The sequence below is a fragment of the Pleurodeles waltl genome, chromosome 10 (genome assembly GCF_031143425.1).
Source record: "Pleurodeles waltl isolate 20211129_DDA chromosome 10, aPleWal1.hap1.20221129, whole genome shotgun sequence".
NCBI lineage: Eukaryota > Metazoa > Chordata > Amphibia > Caudata > Salamandridae > Pleurodeles > Pleurodeles waltl.
Window position 1 is genome coordinate 70,388,024 of NC_090449.1, and position 20,718 is coordinate 70,408,741.

Here is a 20,718-nt window from a genome sequence, read left to right on the forward strand (position 1 = left end):
ACGTCTCGCACACTTGCACAAAGATGATAGGCTAAGCCGCATGCGCATCTCTCTAATTCTCCTCTCTTTTACTCCACATATATGCGTAGTTACACATTTGCAGCGTGAGAAGAGTCGTCAGTGCCAGTGATGCGTAAAATCAAAACATTTCCTACATTTCCTACATTGGCCACACTTCCAACCCACAACCATCTGACCACCTAAGTGCATTATGAGCTTATGCACTCTCACTCTTTTCGCCTGACTGCACCCATGCGCAGCAGTATTTAATATAACATCCCAAATCTGCCATTGCACTTGGCACTGAAATATTTAGCTCACTCACCACACTGCATAAATCACAACCGTCCGACTGAGCACAACTTAAGGAGTTGCAGACTACCTGAAGGGCAAGTTGCCATGGGGTCTGAAGGGCTATGTAGGTGCAACTACAATATCTTTGCCATCACATCAATGGGTGCAGGGAGTTATAAAGTGAACACTCCTTTCTGTGCCTTGATCCATGCTTTCAGCCTGCTTGCCTGCCGCTCTGATAATGTGTCTGACCACTGTTCCGTTTCTTCGGGCACTGTAGGCCATTTCACCAGAAATAGACTTTTCTGTAGCAAAAACATCCATAAATGGTTTCCTACTAAAAAATGAAGCAGCAGGAATTATTTAATATGTACCAACCGCTGGCACTTAATGTTCTCATTGCTCTTCGACTAAAATGGCTTCATCATCCTGTAAAATATCCCTGTCTTTGGCTGGGGCCTTAAAGATATTACTTAAGGAGCCACTGAGAACATGTTCAGCATTTTCATCCGAGAAACGGTACTTCAGGAGTGGTGGCACAGGGATGTGACAAGCTGCCAAGAAAAGGTTAAACACTAAGTACATACAACTGAGCCACAGAACCTGGGTTCAGCCAATTGGTGGTTTGGTGCAGTTTATTAGAGGAGAGGATTATGCTTCTCTTCCTTTATTCATAACTCCACAGCAACAAACACTAACATACATAACCTGCAGCTTCCATGATACTGATCAACATAACCAATAATGGCTACTGCATGGGGCTAAACAGAGATGTTACCATCTCGACTGCCTCTGTCTTTGTAGCAAATGCAGTATACTTCTTGTCCATCCCTATTGAATTCAACCAAAGTCATCAATAAAAATGTCTCAAATAGTCTTCATTTTTGTTTTTTTTGTTTTTTTGGACTCTAATAAAAAACAGACATGATGAGATTTATGAACAACCTACTATGATTAACTTATCAAGTGAATAAAAAGACTGGGAGAATAACAATAATATAAGAGTACATAAAACATATAAATCAATTTACAGACATTTTCAATAAATAACATTATATGTTGGAGGACAACAGATCCAATATACCGGATGGGATAATCCTGAAATCTGTGTCCTTAATGGAAGTGAAATTATTTGTTGCATACGCTAGATTGTTTTTTTTTTTGTTTTTTTAATGACTGGACTGGAGGGCTCAGTTTTTGTTTATTCAAAGCTCTCCAATGTTCATTAATGAACATCTATAATAGTCTTGAAATGAAACAAAATTAAAAGTATAGAGGTAGCCAAATCTGCTTCTTTTAGAATATCTTCCAACCTGTTACCAAAAAAAAGAAAGACTTTGAGTCCTCTGCCGCTGCACTAAATGAGCTCAGATCAGTGGGCACTTCTCTAGGCACATTTGTCATGTGGGTGAAAAGACTTAAAGAAACCAGTTTAGATGGGTTTTTTTAATTGCAGTGAGTAGCTGGCCTCTAATAGTCGTTCTGAGCTTCCGTGTACAAACCTCATAGACTTTGAAGCATCAAACCACACATTTAGATTTACTTTAATTGTCCTCTGTTGAAAATACTCCACCTGCAAAATCCAAAGCCTTTACATTAGAAACTTCTCTACAAGGAGGAAAACATAGTAGCATTGTTAATTGTGCTGCTAATTATTTACGTGTCGAATCTTCGTTCACACGCCACTGTTCCAAGAACCTCGGGCCACAATTACATCCCACAATATTGTATATTTGGTTACTTCCTTTCAACAACCTACAAACCTAAGGATGTTACCCAATTGGGCATCTTATTGGCAGGGGGTGAGCTATAGGTGTGGAAGATCTGAAAACATTCACAATTTCTGTAGGCCATAAATTCCTACACTGGTTGAGATAAGAAGCTTATGATCTGGGACATCTCTACGCCCACAGGATTTAAATCCTACTTGAGACACCAATGTACCCATCTCTTCCAAGCCTATAATTTATGACTACTGTTTGACCAGGCTTGTTTTGTTGCAGAATGTAGCCTTTTTGGGGAGTTCTGGCATTGCCCATTGATCCTAGAAATTCTTCACATGGTGGAACTGACCTGAATCGACCGGTGGATGGGTCTGGCCCTTCAGATTGTTAAGAATCTACAGGAAAACGAGAAATGGGAATCGGGGGAACCCAAGAAATCACCAGGAGAACAGGGAGCCAAACCAACACTCTTCTAATTGGAATATCTAAAATGAGATTTGCTTTCTGCCTCATGGTCTGTGAGGCCACTCTTGTAATCACCATAATTGGAAGAGAGGCATAGTGTTGGCTCACTCTCCCGTCCTGCTGAAAAATCATTTGTTGCTTGATCTTATGGACCTGGTCTCCAGCTGAAAAATTAAGGAAACTATCAGTTTGGGTGAGATGCAAAAAGGTCAGTCAAGAATACCCCTCATCCTCATTAACACTTGGAATTTCTGAATATTATGCATACAATCACTGGCATCTCTCAGGTGGCAAAAGTTCAATTCTGCCCCATCGTTTGCCAAGCCCTGAAGAGTGTTGCAGGCAGTATTTCAAGGACTCTTTTGTGATTTGGGATCAAGTTACTCCCAGTTTTTTTATGTACTTGTCAGCTGATAGGCTCTTGTATGCCGAATGCAACAATTCAAAATTTTAGGGGGGGTCGATGGCAAAAGGGCTGACGAGCAGCTCTTGGCGTATGAGTGCAATGTGCATGCTGTGTGCCCCAAAACACTCCTGTAGGAGGGGCATCACATCTGGTGCACTACTCGCTTCTGCTGGCATATGATTCGAAGATTGATTTGATGACTCTAGCAAACCCATTACCCAAACTAAAAAGCGTAGGGATATGATAATTCCTTCTTGATTGATTTTCCATTTTGCCATCAGCGCAATTGCTGACAGTCGAGTCTAATTGGAAACCTAGAAAATCTACCTATTGATTGAGAACAAATACAGATTTTCCTTGTTAACAAGGAAGCATAATTTTTTAGGAGACAAATTGATCCCTGGAGATCAGTGGTCGACCCCTAGGGATACTGTAACATAACAAACATTTTGTTCAAGTAAATTATGGTGCACACTTCTTTGACCCTGAAGCATTCCATTAATGGTTTCCTTACCTTGAAGAAGCGCCAAGGGGCTGATGTCAGTCCAAATAGATTGGCTGTAATTAGTATATTTGATCCCACCACTTAAACTGGAAGAATTGCCAGTGTACTGGGGAAATCTGAATACACATCTTTGAAGTCCAACTGGACCATAAAGTTGAATATTGTACTAGCTCCTTCAACACATGAATGCACTTTCTGTTCAAATGTCTATCTATGGCCTGTTGAAGTATTTCTCAGGGTCCCTGGTGAATTTCTTCATGAAGGTTAGCATGTTGAGGTAGAGGTCAGGGGGTCAGAAAACCTTTGCCTTGCAAGGATGGTATGGGGGCATTCCGCCCGTAGTCTTATCCGGATCTCCCTATCAAAGATTTTTATAGGCATGACTGAATGTTGCATTCCCGTCTGGCACCAGTACCCAGTCAGTCAACAGGAGATGTACAGTATCTTCTAGATAGAAGTAAAGCAACTTGGATTGATTTTCGCAAACCAGCTGAGGGGACTACTGTTGTCTTTCACACCCACAGTGGGAAAAGACTCTGAAGTCATCTAAGTTTGCATCTGAGTCCCTTTTATTCCAGGAATTACCTTCGGACTGGATGTCCTGAGTTTGCTTCCCCAAAGCACTTTATTTATCACTTTCCGGGAATTCTGACTTCAATCTAGAGTTTCTGAATGTGTCCAACGTTTAGATTTTCTCTCTGCCTTTTTAACTGTTCTTATGGTAGCCTCATAATTGGTGGTAGTGGGTTCAGTGTGGGAATCAATTCCCTCTTTGAAGGCCTCATATGTTTTTAATTGTCTTGTAAACAGCTTCAAGGCTAAATCCAAAGCTTTCTGATGGATACTTTTAACTGCAGATTCCTCACCTTGGACTAATCACCAGATGCCATATTAGATCCAGAAAACATTTGACATAAAAGTGCTGCCACATGCTGCTAGGTTCGCTGCTCCACAATGACTCTATACTACCCTAGAGGTGACAGGGCAAACCACATGTAAGCACTACCTCTGTGCGCTAATGTCATTTAATTTCTTTCCACATCTTCAGATGGGGATATGTAGCTTCACTCCCAGCTTTGTCCATTTTCCAATGACTTCTAAACAATTTCACCAGTGTGCTAGTGACGAGGTCCCCCACCAAAACAACCGGTTTCAAGCCATGACGCGACTGCAAGAACCAGATGTAGGCACTCACCTTCGTGTGGTGTGTCTGGGCTTGGGGCACAACGTGAGATAAGTACGTTCTTATGCACGCAATGGCAATCCGAGACTGGGAGGCAAAGCTATAGGTCACGGAATACAGCAGGTAGTCGCAGCCATTGCGTAAGTCCTGTTCACGCTTTAGGTCTCAGGATGGAATCTGTCCAAGTCCTGAGGCCAGTCACCTTACACTCAAAATCAACTGGTAAGTCCAAGTCCAAGTCCAGATCCAGTCACCAGCATAAAAAAACGTGAAGCAGACATGGACCCCCTCCCGCCACGCTGACTCCAAAGAGAAGGTGCAAAGCCATCAAGATGTAAGTCGCACCCCTTCAAGGTCCCTGGCTATGTAACAGATTCCTGAACTGCCCCCGACATGCCCCAAATATCCCAGGTTGTCATTGACCTCGCAACAGATTGAGGCATTCAGGAGGCCCTGCAAAAACATTTGGGCGCACTTCTGGCTCTCTCGTGTGTGACTTTGGTCCCCACAGAACCACAGGGACCTCTGGTTGAGTTACCGCCAACGGGTCAATCCCCTTCCCAAATGTCACCTTTCCACCCCATTACCTAGCCCATTCCAATACCAGTAACAAGCTTCTACTCTGATCCATGTTGTTCACACTACTCTGGTTACTGCGGATTATCTGGTACCCATGCCAGTGTTGGACCCCAAAGCGACTTCTCCTGACCAATATTGCACTACAAAATAACACCGGTCGTCATGCAACCCTGTTCTAACCCTGTATCTCTGCCTTTTTGCACCTATCTCTTTAGTTCTGACTCTGCAGTGCTGGAGAGCCAGGGTATTATCCTAATCACTAACAAACTAGCAGGCACCTGAATGCCAGAGGGGACAATCTGAACAGGTGACATATGGCAGATCACGAGTAATGCCTGCAACCTGAGAGGGGTGCAGGGCATCTTCTAACAGTGGGCAGAACCTTGGCTAAATCTCTTCACCATTGTTGAGAATGTGCAGTGTTGATAGTTTTGTGTGTGGGAATTTCTGCAAGGAGCTTCGTTAGGAGATGCATAATGGCAGGAACGAAACACAGGACTGCAGTACACCTTATGGGCCCTGCCTCTCCTGCTCGGAGTTATAAAAGAAAAGGATCAGGAATGGCTGGGCCCAAGTCATCATAGTGGCTGTTGATTGGGCCAGGAGCATGTGGTACCTGGACCTTTTGATCATGAGCATGTGTCTTCCTTTGAGGGCTGCTAGTTTGTGAGGACCTGCTGTCTCAGCAACAGGGCAGAGATCTCCACCCAAATTGGCTCAACCTGAACTGCCATGCATTGAGATTGAGCAATAGCAATTGATTGCATTTGATCAGCCACCTGAAGTGGTGGATGTCATCCTTGTCATCATGATGTTCTATATATGTATATAGAAGGACGAAAATATGAACAGACATATATGTTATACTTGCAACTATGTAGTTTTGAGTAAAGCAAGAGAAACATAATCTGAGCCACACTTCCTCTCATAAAATGTAACCTTATCTGATTTCTCTGAATCTCGCCAGTCTTTCCACAGTTATACAAACTTCTACAATCTCCTCCGCAGAGCTCATTGTGAGTTAACAATCCTTATAAATAAGCTATATTTTCTACACGTCAGAACGCTTAAGCTACCCAGGTCTACGTGTGAGTAGCTCATGTTCAGGTTTATACTTGTTTTTTTTGTTTATATCTGTTTTATTAGAGTTTTAATTTAACAGTACAAAAACCCACACATATCCACTGACCAGTGGATCTCAACCTGTTGCTTCTATGGCAAAAGGGTCAGGGGAATAGGGAACTACTTTGCATTTTTTGACTTGTATGCCCAGCTATCTCCTAATAGAAACTTGCTGTCCTCATTTTGAGTGCAAAGTAATGGCCTGGACTGGAGGAGCTACTAACCCCAGTACCAGAGAAGCTTGAGATCAGTCACTTTTTAGGCATTCAGAGCACACAGAAGGCATTGCTGTACAATAATTTAACTTAAAAAAAAGTGATGAATGGAATGCTTGAATTAATCTCAGCCACTGGTAATTACTTAGGCTGCATCTCAGTTCATCATTATTTTGCACATCATGCAACCCCTCTTTGGACCCAGCCATGTACAAATCAGTCTAGACTCTAGACCCTGCTCCAGAGGGAACAGTCCAGCCCAACTGTCAGGCCAGGCCCTTACTGAACCCGAACACAAGCAACCAGGACAGGTTTGGGCTCATCAGCCAGGTATAGGTTGGTTTCAGTGACATAGAAAGCAAGGGGCCCATGTCAGGGCGTACCTGTCCCTCTTAGTGCAACACACTAAATTATACAAAAGTGATGGGTGGAATGCTTGAATTAATCTCAGCCACTTGTAATTACGGGCTGCATGTCAGTCCCTCCTTATTTTGCACACCATGTGACAATAATTTGACAGCTGTTAAACTTGCCTTGCGTCTTGAATTATAAAGGAAGTGTTCTGCTAGCTGAGTTTGTGGCAGTGGTATGTCGTTAAGTAAGGCAGACATTCCTGCGCTGTCCTTTGTTTAGCTCTCCTCAGCCTCCCAGTCTTCAACTATTAAGCATTGTGTTCTTCCTTGCCATAAATCTTCTTCTAACCCTTCTCTGCCCTTCGTGTTGTCTGGGGCACCTGAAGGCGCCCCCGCTCCTTCATTAAACAGGACTCTTGCTTCCTGGAGCAGCAGCGGAGAGCGCCATGTTCCGGAAGCGGCCTGCGGCCTCGTCACGGCGCTGGCCGGGATTGCGGCGGGGGCCGAGGGGAATGGCTGCGCGATGAGTCACCGAAGGAACAGGAGCATTGTTCCCAGGCAAGAGGGGCCAAGTAACCCCTACCTATCCGCTCTGGAGGGCTTCCAGCGGGGCTGCGGCGCCTCCTTCTTCCCTCTTAGTGGCCCCTCTGAGCCAAACTCTGAAAGCTTTAATGAGACCTCCCGGACAATACGGCCTGTACCAAGTTCAAGCAACCCCCGAAAGGCATTGGTCTGCTTGAACAACGTGCAGGCTTTCTGTGAGAAGTCTCGTTTTGCTTGGCTAAAAAGCAAACTGCTGGTCGAGCCCTCCAGATGAGGGCTGTTGCGAGCTGTCGTGATGACTACTTGCTTTCATTCAGACTGCCATTTCCAGCATCCGCGGCACAAACAGCACAGCTCTGGCACTTCTCTCTCATGTATGGTTACCAGTTTCCCCTCCCTGCTTGTGCCCCACCACCCACAGATTTGCACACCATGCAACTTTCTGCCAGACATCTTTCCCACTAAGCATGGCGTCTGCTGCGGAGTGGGTGTGGGTTGCTGCCGCCTCAGACACACAACTTTGCTGCTTCTCGTTCTTCTGCAGCACCGCTCCTCTGTTTTGATTTTCGACAGCTGTCATTATCCCCTTTCACTGGGTATTACGCCGTAAGTTCCTTCATAGTGCCGTTGTAGCTGCTGTATGCTGAACTTGGCGTTCGTGGGGCTCTTTCAACCCCAGGACCCGCTGTCTGTTGCACGCTTTCAACCACGATGTTCTCTTGTTGCAACTCCAGCGTCGGTGAAGTGTTCGATTGAAGTCAGGTCTGAAGAGTTCTGTTCTCAGAGGGCTTCTCGAGCTTTGTGTGGGTTGGTTCAGATCTCAGTGTTGGTCCTTTCATTCCCAGGAACCTGCTTCTGTGTTGAAAGTTTGTCATTTGTTCAGATGTGCAGATGTTGAGCGGAGTCCTCTGGTAGTTGTGCCTTGGGGTGCTTCACCTATCCTGGTTGTTTGCCCCAGCATGGGTCATGTATGGTGCAGAGAACCTTTAACTTGATCCTAGCCTCACCTGGGAGCCAGTGGTGTATTTTCAGTGCTAGTTTGAGTAGGTTTAGCCACAATCTACCCTCTGTACCGTGGTAATGAGTTTCATGGACAGACCGGTGTAAATGACTTTATAGTAGTCCAGATGTTGATTTTATAGTATTCAAGAAGTATCACAACAAGAAATCTTGTCATCTCTGCCTTGTGTTGAGGTTGGACTAGTAGCCGGATTTTGCAGGCTAAGGATAGGTGGAGATCAGTACATTCGAGAACTGTAGTGATCTGAGAAGCAAAGGCAATATCCAAGTGAAAAAGGATCCTTCGATTCATCACTAAGAGCATGTTGGGGCTAGGACTGTGGCAGCCAGTCGAAGAATAGCAGGTAGACTCAGATGGTCTCTTGAAAAAGATCTCAGTTTGGCTTTGTTTATGCATAGGTAGCTGTCCATCATCCAGAAAAGAACACTGCTTAAGCATGAGTTGATGTTGGTTGATTTGACCAGTCTGTTGTTGTAGACCCACAAGGTATTGATCTAGCAGCTTTGCCCAGGGACATTTGTAGATATTCATTAATATGCACAAGAAGAATTGGGAATGCCCCAAGTAAGAGAGCATGTACATTCAGCTGCCCCTATTGTGACATTTTTGTGGACTGGATCGTGAGGAACTATCATGTCTGTGAGAGAGTGAGTCCAGTTGTACCTTTTAGATTGTTTCAGATTTTCCAGTAGAATGGTGTGATAGTTTCATAAGCCGTGGATAGATCATGGAGTACAATGGCTGATTTTATTGTTAAATACACTTTTAAGATAAGGAGCTCCTAAATGATACATGGTAAGGCAGATTCAGCCTCCATTATACGTCTGAATGCTTATTGGTCACAAAACGTGCAGCTTCTGCCTATTTATGCTCTATCTATAGATAAGGCCTAGCTATGCCTCACTCTTTTCAGCCTATCCACTCCCTCGTTCACCCCACCACCAAATCCCTTTTTAATCTGCCTGCTCACTTGGTATTTGGCAGCCTTCCAACTTGAAGTGAAACTTGGGGACATCATGTCAAAGATTGAAAAGGGCCCAATGCAGGATTTCGGCCATGGGAGTCCTGGGCGAGGCTAACACTGAGGCTGTTGCCTTTTTCTTAGCTCGCTCATAGCAAGTTCGCTCATGGGTGCCTTACTGTGGAAGGAGTGGTGAGGGCTAGTTTTATGGATATATTTAGTAGTTGAAATCTGGCTCCAGTTTAAAGATGTGAAGATTATGGAAATAAACCGTATTATGTGTCAAAAATTGCCCCCAAGAAGTATCTGTGCATGAAATGAGCATTTAGGTGGGAAGAGGATGGAGGATGGAGCGAGACTTGATGGTAGAGGTGTGGATGACCTCAACTACGGAAAAAAGCATCACAGGGATTCTCAGATCACACCAGTGACCCTTGATGACAAGGCAATCTGAGAAGAGAGAATGGATGAAGGTAAGATTTGATGATGCAGTAGCGAAAGAGAATATTTGGTTACCACCATCGTACAGATAGTATGAAGCAATGCCTTGTGAAGCAATGATGTTACAGATAAAGGTAAGGTTAAGAGTAAAGAGAGGACCCAGATAAGCACATACAGAGAAGCGTACTAGTAATGGTGTAGATGACAGAACATCACCAGAATACAAAGAAGGAGAACTAGCTGAGCCCACCCTCTGCTCGCTGGTGTGATCATCAAAGCAGGGTAGGCCACAGGTCCCAATCCAGTGAGAGATAGCGGGCAATTAGAAAATGATAATAAAGGAAGATCATTCTAATAGGGAAAGGTGACGAAGTTAGCAAACTGAGTTAACATTGTTTGAACGGAGACAGGAGACCAGGATTTATAGTGGACGTTAATAAGTCACTTGTGACAGGAGAAGTAGAGAGGGATTCTGGGGACAAGGCAGTTACGGGATTTGGGAAAAGCATGAAGGAGGTAGATAGGGCACCAGTTGGCTTGACGTGCAAGATCCACTAGTCAGTCAGTCATCACAACTTCATTTCGGCAGCATGCCATTAAAAGTATAAAACACATGGCAAAACATAACATTTCATATAAATAACACAAGCAATCAATAACAGAAGCATAGGAATCGCATTCAGTAAAACTCCTAGGAATGGTGGGGGGGAGGTGTTGCTACTCTTTCACAGCAAAAACCTCAGTTTAAGTTAACCAGCTCATACCAGTCCCCAATTCAGGTTGCACCCTTAATAATGTTTAACACTGCATGGCACAAGTCTGTTGTAATTATTTTTTGTAAGAATTCCATTGCAGGTCGATGTTGCCTAAAATCCCCTTTGGCAACAATGGAGACAGAAAGGTTCTTCTTGGGCCTGCGTAAAGTGTACAAAATAGGATAGTGACAAGTGCTTTGTTTAGTGGCATAATCACAATGACATGGGGGTAATTCCTGATACCGCACACATTGAAACGTGTACGCCACTTTAAAAAGAATCAAATTAAGTCTAAAATATTTTAAAAGAAGGTGATGATTTGCATTCTCCATCCATCACAGGTATGGTTCAAAAGATACACCTGTGGCAATCTGAAAATAATAATCAACTATTTTCAAATCCAAAACACCCCATAACCTCTCATCTCCACAACAGATTGCATACCTAGATTCCACAATTGACTTTGCATTCGAGGGAAGATATGTAGGAGAATTGAACCATTTTATTAAGCCTAATTTGTGAAAGCTGATTTTATATACATTAACAAGGGTATCTTGTTCGCATTTTCTAAAGCTAGGCACTCTGACATGCAGGCTGTAACTAATGCTGTCTCTGGGTTTTGCCAGCACTTAATCCAAAAGTGAGTGGTGACATTTTTATTTGATCGTCAATGTAGGGGAGGCTCCATTCCTCATGTCATAAACTTTGCTGTATTTTTTTTTTTTTTGAACGGCAAGCAACCTATGATTAAAGACTTTCTTAATATATTGGCGTTTATAAGGTTTTTGGTATCCCTAAACCCCTGCGTCGTAAATGGTTGCAGAAATGCATTTGGCTTTGTACAGGGCGATCGTCTCTGCCAAAGGTTTGTTGGCCTAATGATCTAGCAAATCGAAAAATGCTCTCCACTTTCCTTCCCAGTTTTTGGGCTTTCATAAAAATGTGTGATTTCCACCCTAGAGATGAACTAAAAACAATACTTGAATAGCTAAAATCAATGGTTTGTTTTAAGATAGTGCCTCCCGTTCTAAAGTGCATTGATTTTGTGCGTAGTGGCCCACAAAGTCATAGTATATGACTTTAAATAATTTACTTTCAGGTCCAAGCCTTGCATGGTATTCAATAAAAAGATCTAGGAACTTCTGCAGTGTATTTGGGGTGCGTGCAATCAAAACTGTGACAACCACATATAGGAGTAGTGACACAGAATAATACCCCAACTTTGGTACGTCCACGCCTACCCAAAATAAATCTTCTGTGAAACAATTAATATATATTAAGAACAAAAAAAGTGGTCAAATGCAACCCTGCCTACCGCCTCACATGGCCTTTATTTGAGGCGATCGTTCCCCACGTGGGCCATATCAGACCAAGACTTTAGGATTATGATGTAAGTCTTTCAATAGAGTGAGCAGATTCAGTTCCACACCATTTTTCTGTATAGTCTCCCATAGTTTGTGCCTGTTAACCAGATCAAAGGTGCTTGACAGGTTAATGAATGCCATGTGAATGGTGCCCCCTTTTGCCCTCACATATTTCCTGGTAATCATACCTAAAGTGAATGTTTGCTCCTCAGTTCCTATGCCTGGCCTAAACCTGTACTGGGCGGGTGTTTAAAACCTTATTCTCTTCAGCCCGTGTCTCCAGTCGGGCTAGAATCACCTGTTCCAAGATCTTTACTGTTGCGTCTATAAGGGAGGTAGGCCTATAACAGGCTGAGCATGATTTAGCTCCCTTTTTGAAGATGGGGACAAGGATGGCTGCCCTCCATGAGTCTGGGATTTCCCGCACCAGAGCCTTTCTTAAAACATTAGTTAATTCTGGGACCCGTAAATCCATATTAGATTAAAAAATATCAACTAGCACCTCATCCAGGCCAGGGGCTTTCCCAGGAGTGGATTTATCTAACCCAAAACGTACCTCACTAATTTCTAGACCCACTATTGTTTTCTTGAGTAAGTGAAGGAACTACGGCAGTAGGACAGCATGATGGAAAAGAGTCAATGAGTAGGGAGTGGTTTGCTATTTATATTTGTTTTTTGTTTATTTAGCCCCGTGTGACACTCAGTGACTGCAGAGCAAACAGAAGACAAAAAATAAAACAAACGCAACATATGCCAATGTGAGCTAAAAAAAAAAAAAATCAGGAAAGAGCAGTAACAGTCTTTCGTGAAATTGGTACATAAAATCCCACCAATGAAGATTTACTATAAAACCTGTACAAAGACATAGCTGTGTGTAAGTACATAGCTCATAAAGTGCATCTTTTCCATTGCCAGTGTTTACTTCAGATTGCAAAACTGCATGTGATGGTAACTAGAGTTCATTCATACAATACCATTATCTTAGTTAATTACGTTTTTTTGCATAGCTGTTATTTATTATGTTTCCATAACCAACTTGAAATAAACAACGCTTTGAGGAATCCAAGAAGCAAAGCATAAAGATTGCATATTCTGTGTCATAATGTAAAGAATTACACAGTTTGACCAGATCCAGATAATCTCTTTTTTGAATGCCTCACAGAAATAGATTGCGCAGAATTAAATCTAAGAATCAAAGAATGCATGAATTATCATTGGTTAATAGTGGACATTTTTATTTTCAAGATATTTTGGTCCTTATCCATTTAAACTTTAAAAAAAAATCTTCATACGGTATTGTCACATTTAGCGGTAATTGCTGAACCAAATCTAACATCTCGGTTACTGTTTAATATGCTTTATAATCCCAGACTATGGGCCTGATTCTAACTTTGGAGGACGGTGTTAAACCGTCCCAAAAGTGGCGGATATACCACCTACCGTATTACGAGTACCATAGGATATAATGGACTCGTAATACGGTAGGTGGTATATCCGCCACTTTTAGGACGGTTTAACACCGTCCTCCAAAGTTAGAATCAGGCCCTATGTCCGGCAGAAGGCGTTTCACTTTTTGTTAACCTTTGATGTGTCTAGCTGGCATGTATTTGCACAGTCTACTTCAGAATTGGTATGGGTACCACAAACTACAGCGGTATAATGTGTTTTTTTTTATTTTTTTATATAAAGACTATTTCTTTTTGAGAATTTGTCAAGTATAACGAAATAAAATACAACCGAAACATTCAGTGGTTGCTGAATTAATGACAGACATCTTCTCGTGAACTGACATTCTGGTTATACACATTCTCCTTCGCCCTCTTTATATTCTTCTCCTTCTCACTTTTCTTTCTTTCTTTCTTCTCTCTTTCTTTCTCTCTTTCTTTCTTTCTCTCTTTCTTTCTCTTTCTTTCTTTCTCTCTTTCTCTCTTTCTCTCTTTCTCTCTTTCTCTCTTTCTCTCTTTCTCTCTTTCTCTCTTTCTCTCTTTCTTTCTTTCTTTCACATTTTCTGGTGTTTGTCGGGGCAACCCCTGGTCATATAAATCTGTTCTTCTAATTTCATATACCACTCGATGCTCCTCAACAAGGCTTTGTGTACTGGGTCATTCCCTGACATCCAGTATTTTGCATCTGAAAGCTGCATCACCAGTGAGCCACAGGGCTGGAAGCATGCAGCTTTAAACAATGGTGTATGTTCTCCACTCCCAAGTTTGTTGTTTCAGAATGGCTGTTGTGGAGTGTTATTGGGTATTATTGCATCCTTTGTAAACTTATCTTCCTGCTCAGCTTTGCCTTCCTTTCATACTGCGTACTGTACACACTGTGAATAGATGGTCACGAGAGGGATTATAAATGACCATGAAAGAGCCTGCAGATTCTGGAAAGCACTCCACTGTTTTTAGCAACTCTGACCTCCTCCCCCTGATGACTCTGTTGTTATCCGACCTTCAGGTACGCCCTGTGCAAGCCACAGGTTTATGGATGGTTAAGTCCTAAGTGTATCACTGTATATAGTTTAGGGATGGGAGGGTGTGCTGGAATCAGATGGGGCCATCATAAACCCCACTCGGATCTTTTCAATGTGATGTGGACATATACCGTCAGTGGTCTGCCCTACACTAAGAAATGGGTGGAGGCTTTTCTTTTAAAAGCGGGATGTGATAGGTTTTTTTGAGGTAAATCATTTACTTTTTAAAGGCAAACACACCCTATTTCTCAAACTAGGCTTTACAGAGCAATGTGTCTTTAATAGAGAACAACATCAGACCTTCTAGAGATACCAAAGTAGTGTGTTCTGTGGCAAAGCGGTCTGAGGGGCCTTGGGTTATCCATGACACAAAGCAAGTGTATGGGAAGAGCAGAAGGGGTTGAAAAGGTGATTTTTCAGATTGTACATGCTTACCTCACAGGATAGATTTACTTGTTTATTTGCTGAAGTTCTCAATGGGGAGCCCATAATTTCTCACACCATGATACAAAGGAACACACAAGTGCTGTCCCTGCTAGGAATCTGATTTAAATTCAAGGTCTAGAGTTGTCTGATACATTTTTATAGTGTGTTATCCAGCTTTACTCTTGCTTCCTGAACTTCCCAACTTCCTATGATTGAAGTCTGAGAATGAGAAATATGGAGAGCTCTTGGCTAGAGGGAAGCTATCCTTCAATCAGTAACTTTTTTCCAGCTTCTCCACAAACGGAGACCTCCGTTCGTGCAGGAAACTGTTTAAATGTTCCTCTCAACAGCTGTCCCCTCAGAATGCCTCCTGTGGGCTCCATCCCTCAGACTTGGCTACTCCACTCTTGTTCGCTTTTTGCAGGCATGCAGGTGACAGTCCCAATATTCCCTTGAGCCAGGCAGTGTAAGGGTAACATCAAGTGTTTGGAAGGAACAAAACACTCTATCCTTTGAACTCTCTATCCAGGTGATGGTATTCAGCCCTTTTACATTATGTTTTGTTATGCCATATTTATATGACTAACCTCTGCCAATGAGAGTTCATTTAGCTCTTTTCCCTGTGACACTGAGAGTATGGGTTTGTCCCCACAGGATCATCCATCGATCTGTCTGAGGATACACCTTACTCAAGAAAGTAAAAGTTTGATTCCTCTAAGGTTACATTTGAAAGGGAGGAATGGCGCTTGCATCTGCCAACCAACCGGTAAAGTGGGCATCTTCTTTCCCTTATGCCAAATCCATGTAATATGGCAGGATTAATTAGTAGTTTTCCTATAGTATTCTGTAAAGGTTAAGGCAGTGGTATATTGAGTAGTCAGTGCTTTTGTGGTTGAATGTGAATGTCCATGATTGTGTCCATCTTTCTGAGTGGTTGTCCAATTATTGCTGCTGCTGTAAATGGGGAAGCGAGGATGACACCAAGACTGTGGTGGCTGTTGAATTGGGTTGTGTGAGATGAGGTACGATGCAAGGAGGTTTATGAAGTTTGGAGTAGAGTGTGTTGTGCTTAGGTCATGCTTGGGTGAGGGAATTGGTGATTAATGTGGTTCTCCAGTATTGTATCTTTTTTGTAGATTTACATGCTTGAATCTTCCCCGTCGTCATGGTGGGAGTCCCATGGGAACAGTAATAAAAGCAGTGCTAAAGCATTGGTATTAAACTCCTTTGAAAAAACTATAGAAATTAGTAGCCAATTCACATTGATTTAATACACCCAAACTTTAGCCAGTCAGAGCTTAGACCCTGAAACACTCAACCCCTGCAGAGCCACCATACCTCAGATTTCTTACCATATGTTGAAGTGTGGCACTGTTAACCTTTTGACCTACAGCTTCCAGTTCATTTCTACAGCTACTATCATCACCTGAGGTACTTTTTGTAAGAGTGTTTGGGTGTGTTTTTACACAGAATGTCAGAGTCTAAAAAATGGCTGTTTAGGTCCTGCAAGACCTGTGGGAAACCAAGGCTATATTCTGAGGATCCTCACAAGGAATGCCTGTAGTGGCTTCATCCTAAACATCAGTCCAAGGAATGCAAGTACTGTCACATTCTTTTGGCAAAAACCCTCAAAGACCGTGAGGGAAGCCTACTTCTGTGTCTACTGAACAAGAAGGCTGTCTCTGACCCAGGCTCAGAGAGTGTAGATAACACTCTTACAACTTCTCACAAGGATACTAAAAAATCTAGGTCTCACTGTAGGGAGAGGAAAATACCAAAGAAGGACCATTCTGGCTCTTCATTTTATCATTAGAGGTTGGATTCTGTACCTCCAACTGCTCCTCATGCTCCTTTAAAAAAAAAATCTCCTCAGGACAAAATTGCCTGTTGACGGCCCTGTCGACAAAGACCTTACAGTTGACGTCTGTCTCATCGTCCACAGAACCACCTACTGTATCAAGGACCACTTCTACTTTGACGATAAAAACGATGATGACAGCAGGTTCGTCGATGAGTTTGTGTCAACATCTTCATCATCCAGACCTTCCCTGTCGACAATTTCATTGTCGAGCACCCCGACAACTGGGACGGCCTCCACGGCTACACCATCAACAAAGATTCCTGTCGGTGCAACATCATCGCACTGCTGTCGGCGGCCCCGTCAACGACCCCACCAATGGCCCCATCGATGCTAGGAAAAGACATAATTAATGTTCCCGCAACCTCACTTAAGCTTCGAAATTTGCCTGAAATGTCCTCATTGCTTCCAGCTCATCTCCTGGATGATCAGGAATCAGAAGATGAGGTATGTTTGTCCCTGCTTACAGCCCTTTACAGTTGAGGGTAAAATATTAGGGCTCTGAGGAAGAAGACGCTAAAGGTGACCCATCAGTAAATATGGATAGGGAACTATTCTTTCTGTTAGGGGACATTCTTCCCAACCATTGGATAAGTTCCAGGAGTACCGTCCTTATGAGGAACAAGAAGATCAACATGTTCAGGAACAGTCTGTCGACATTCCAATAACCCTGTTTTCAGACTTGCGCATGATGATTAATGATTATTATAAAAGATTTCCAAATGCCAGTCCAGCTCAGCCGCCTCCTCCGAGTCAGGAAGCGCTTCCTGAAACTCCCAGGCCTCAAAAAGAACTAATACCACCACCAATAATAATCCCAGACACTCTTCATGACCGCGATGATCAGCTATTTGGAAGATGGAGAAATCTTATTGAATCCTACTGACGATGAGTGGGATGATTGTTATACTACTGCCAGACTCTTCTACTCCACCTACGCCTGTTGATATTGGCAGTTTCCATGACTTACTGGACAGTGAATCAAATGGTTTCAACATTCCTTTGCCTGCTAAGCAAATGGAGTGTTTCTTCTATGATTTTAAACCTGGAACACAACTACTAGATCCATTCCTTTTGTAGACTCTATCTGACTGGAAAGCTTAAAATTAATAAAGACCCCAGTGTCTGTGGCGGCTGTAATTCCAAAACTGGACAAGAAATACAAGGCTCCAGAAAGTTCTCCGACTTGTCTTATTGGTCATCCCTGACCGAACTCAGCAATCATGCAAGTGGCTCATAGGAGGGTAAAAAATCCTATGTTTCTGTTCACAGCTCCTCCAGGAAGGCCGCCGGCTAGACAATATTGTAAAGAGGTTTGTGGCGATGGTGGCCACTTCAATCGGAGCCCCCATGCCATGGTGATCCTGGGGAGATACGACCGGCAGATGTGGTCGGCCATCTCGTTGCTGTTGGACTTTCGTCCTGAAGATAACAAATAGAGGCAAGAGAGATCCTGACAGAAGGTGAAAATACCTTCAGGCAAATGGCGTGAGCCTCAGTATTGAGTTGCCAAAGGTGGCTAAAAGCGACGACTTTCTGCCCAGAAGTGAAGACCAAGATTCTTGACATGCCGTTTGATGGAGAGTTCCTGTTTGGGAAGCATGTTGACAATGCCTTGCAGTCAATAAAGTCAGATAAGGATGTGGCTAAGTCGCTGGTGAACTTGCAGCAGAGAAGGTTCCAGCCCTTATGAGGCAGAGGTAGTGGCCAGTACACCTCCTGACCGTAATTTCAACAGCGTTTCAGCCCTATTCTCAACAAGGATTCTGTTCACAGTATCCAGACCAGTCCTGCTAGCCAACAACAGCGGCCACATATTCTAGACAGCCACGGTGTTGACACCCTCCAGCAGGAGGAAAACCTCAGGATAACAATAGGAGACAATGAAGTTCTGCACGCCCCTGTCACCACAGTCCCAGGTCAGTTCAGCCCCCAGGTTTTCACCAAGTGTATGGCATCAGTGACAGCTTTCCTACAAAGGTCCAGTCACTAGGTACTCCCCTTCAAGGATGATTGCTTCATCTTTCCAGTTGGCTAAGAAGTCCACGTAGGCCTTTCTACTTCTGTTCCAATGCCTAGGCCTCAGGCTCAACAGAGAAGAATCATCCCTCGTCCCCTCCAGATGGCTGGCGTTTCTAGGAGTAGTCCTGGATACCAAGCTTTCCAAAGTCTTTCCCGTAGAACAGAAAGTTACCAGATTGCAGGCGCTAACTCGCTCAATTTCTGCAAGAAAGTCAGTTTCTGGGAGGACATACAAATCCAAGCTGGGGATGATGTCATGCTGCGTCCCGTTAATTCCCAGTTGCTGCCTGCGAATGTGACATCTTTAGGAACAACTCAAGGCATAGTCGGCACAATCTCTGGGTTATTTCTAAGGCCTAATTCTGATAACCCCAGCAATGAGGTCAGCAATGTCCTGGTGGACAGTAAAGGGGAACATCTCTCAGGGTCTATTCTTTCTGCCTACGGTGCCACAAATAGTGATAACAATGGATGCATCCATGGACGGATGGGGAGCAAACCCACAGGATCTGTAGGTCCATGGAAAATGGTCCACCTAGGAACAGTTATGTCACATAAATCTTCTAGAATTGAAAGCAGTATTTCGAGGTCTTCAGGCATTTCTTCAGAGACTATGAGGTTCATCACTTCACTCAGAACAGACAACAATACCACCATGTTTTAGCTGCAAGAACAGGGGGGAATGCTATCTTGAGCTCTCTCGCGCCAAGCATAGCAAATATGGGAGTGGCTGATAGCCAAAAACATATCACTCAAAGTAGATCATGTTCAAGGAATGCAAAACGAGTGGGCCAGTTACCCTCAGCAGAGTGAACAAGCAGTACCACGAATGGGAAATGAATCAAAAGCAATTGGGAAAGGTTTTCCAGTCTTGGGGGTATCAAACCCTAGATCTATTCACTACATACCTCAACGAAAATGCAAGTTTTTCACCAACAGATTTCATCAGCCAGGATCTTGGGAAAAATGCCTTCCACTTCTCATGGACAGGGCGGTTTGCTTGCACTTTCCCCCCCATTTCCGCTCATTCCAAAGGTCCTACAGAAAATGAAAAAGGAGCTGTGTCGGCTAATTCTAATAGCCTCGGCGTGGGCTAGACCATTTTGGTACACCAAGCTTCACCGCCTATCAGCATACTCACACATACAGTTCACACCTACGGAGACTCTTCTATCAATGAATCAAGGCTAGGTGGTTCATCCACAAATTCACTCTCTCAACTTGTAAGTTTGGCTCCTCAACATGCTGAATTCGGAAGTTTAATAATTGCTGATGAATGCAAGTCGATTCTTCATAATGGCTTGAGCGCCGGCGACGCTTGAATGTTATTCAGCTAAATGGTAGCAGTTCTGCTCATGGTGTACTACCTAGTCTTACAATCCTCTTTCCTCAACACACAAGCAGATTTTGCCTTACCTGTTACATCTTGCAAAATCCAGACTTTCACATTCCTCAATTAAGGTACACCTCGTGGCAATTTCCAGATACAAACGATGTTCTGGATGATTGTCCTTGTGGTCCAATACGCTCGTGAAGGAGTTTATGAAAGGTTTATTTAGAGCCGATCCTCCTATCAAACCTCCTTCAGTTCTCTGGCAGCTGAACACTGTCTTTTCACAGCCCATGAGATCTTCATTCGAGCCTACCACATTTCATGTCAGCGAATATCATTTTGGCTTTTTTTTTTTTCTTTTTTTTTTCCCCTCTAATCCATCTTCGTCATCAGAGAGAGCCTTGCATTCACTGGACATAAATCGTTGCTTGAAGTTCTACTTGCAAAGAACAAGAACTTTCAGAAAATCAATTGTTTTGACGCGAGCTAGTATTGCTCGATGGATATCCTCAGCTAAAGTCTTCTGTCATGGGAAGGCTGGACTTCCGCCAGTTATGAAGGTGAAGGCTCACTCAATTTGAAAAGTTGCAGCTTCATCAGCCCTGTTTGCAGGAGTGTCTACCCGACATCTGCAGGGCGGCGAAATGGGTGAATTTCCATAGATTCACAAAACATTACTGC

General features: G+C 43.3%; 1 protein-coding gene across 6 annotated transcripts in view; it reads left to right on the top strand.

Annotated features, from left to right (window-relative positions):
- Positions 1 to 20,718, top strand: part of ARHGAP17 (Rho GTPase activating protein 17) — a 282,860-nt gene that overhangs the window by 92,969 nt on the left and 169,173 nt on the right. For 3 of the 6 annotated variants that reach the window (XM_069209702.1, XM_069209705.1, XM_069209703.1), the window contains exon 1: positions 7,670 to 7,995. The exons of 2 other annotated variants lie outside the window; for them this stretch is intronic. In XM_069209702.1, the coding sequence (XP_069065803.1) occupies positions 7,685 to 7,995 (311 nt within the window). In that variant the 5' untranslated portion in view covers positions 7,670 to 7,684. Of the gene's footprint in view, positions 1 to 7,669; positions 7,996 to 9,553; positions 9,845 to 20,718 lie in introns of those variants that run through there. One more of the 6 variants, XM_069209707.1, reaches the window with a different exon arrangement.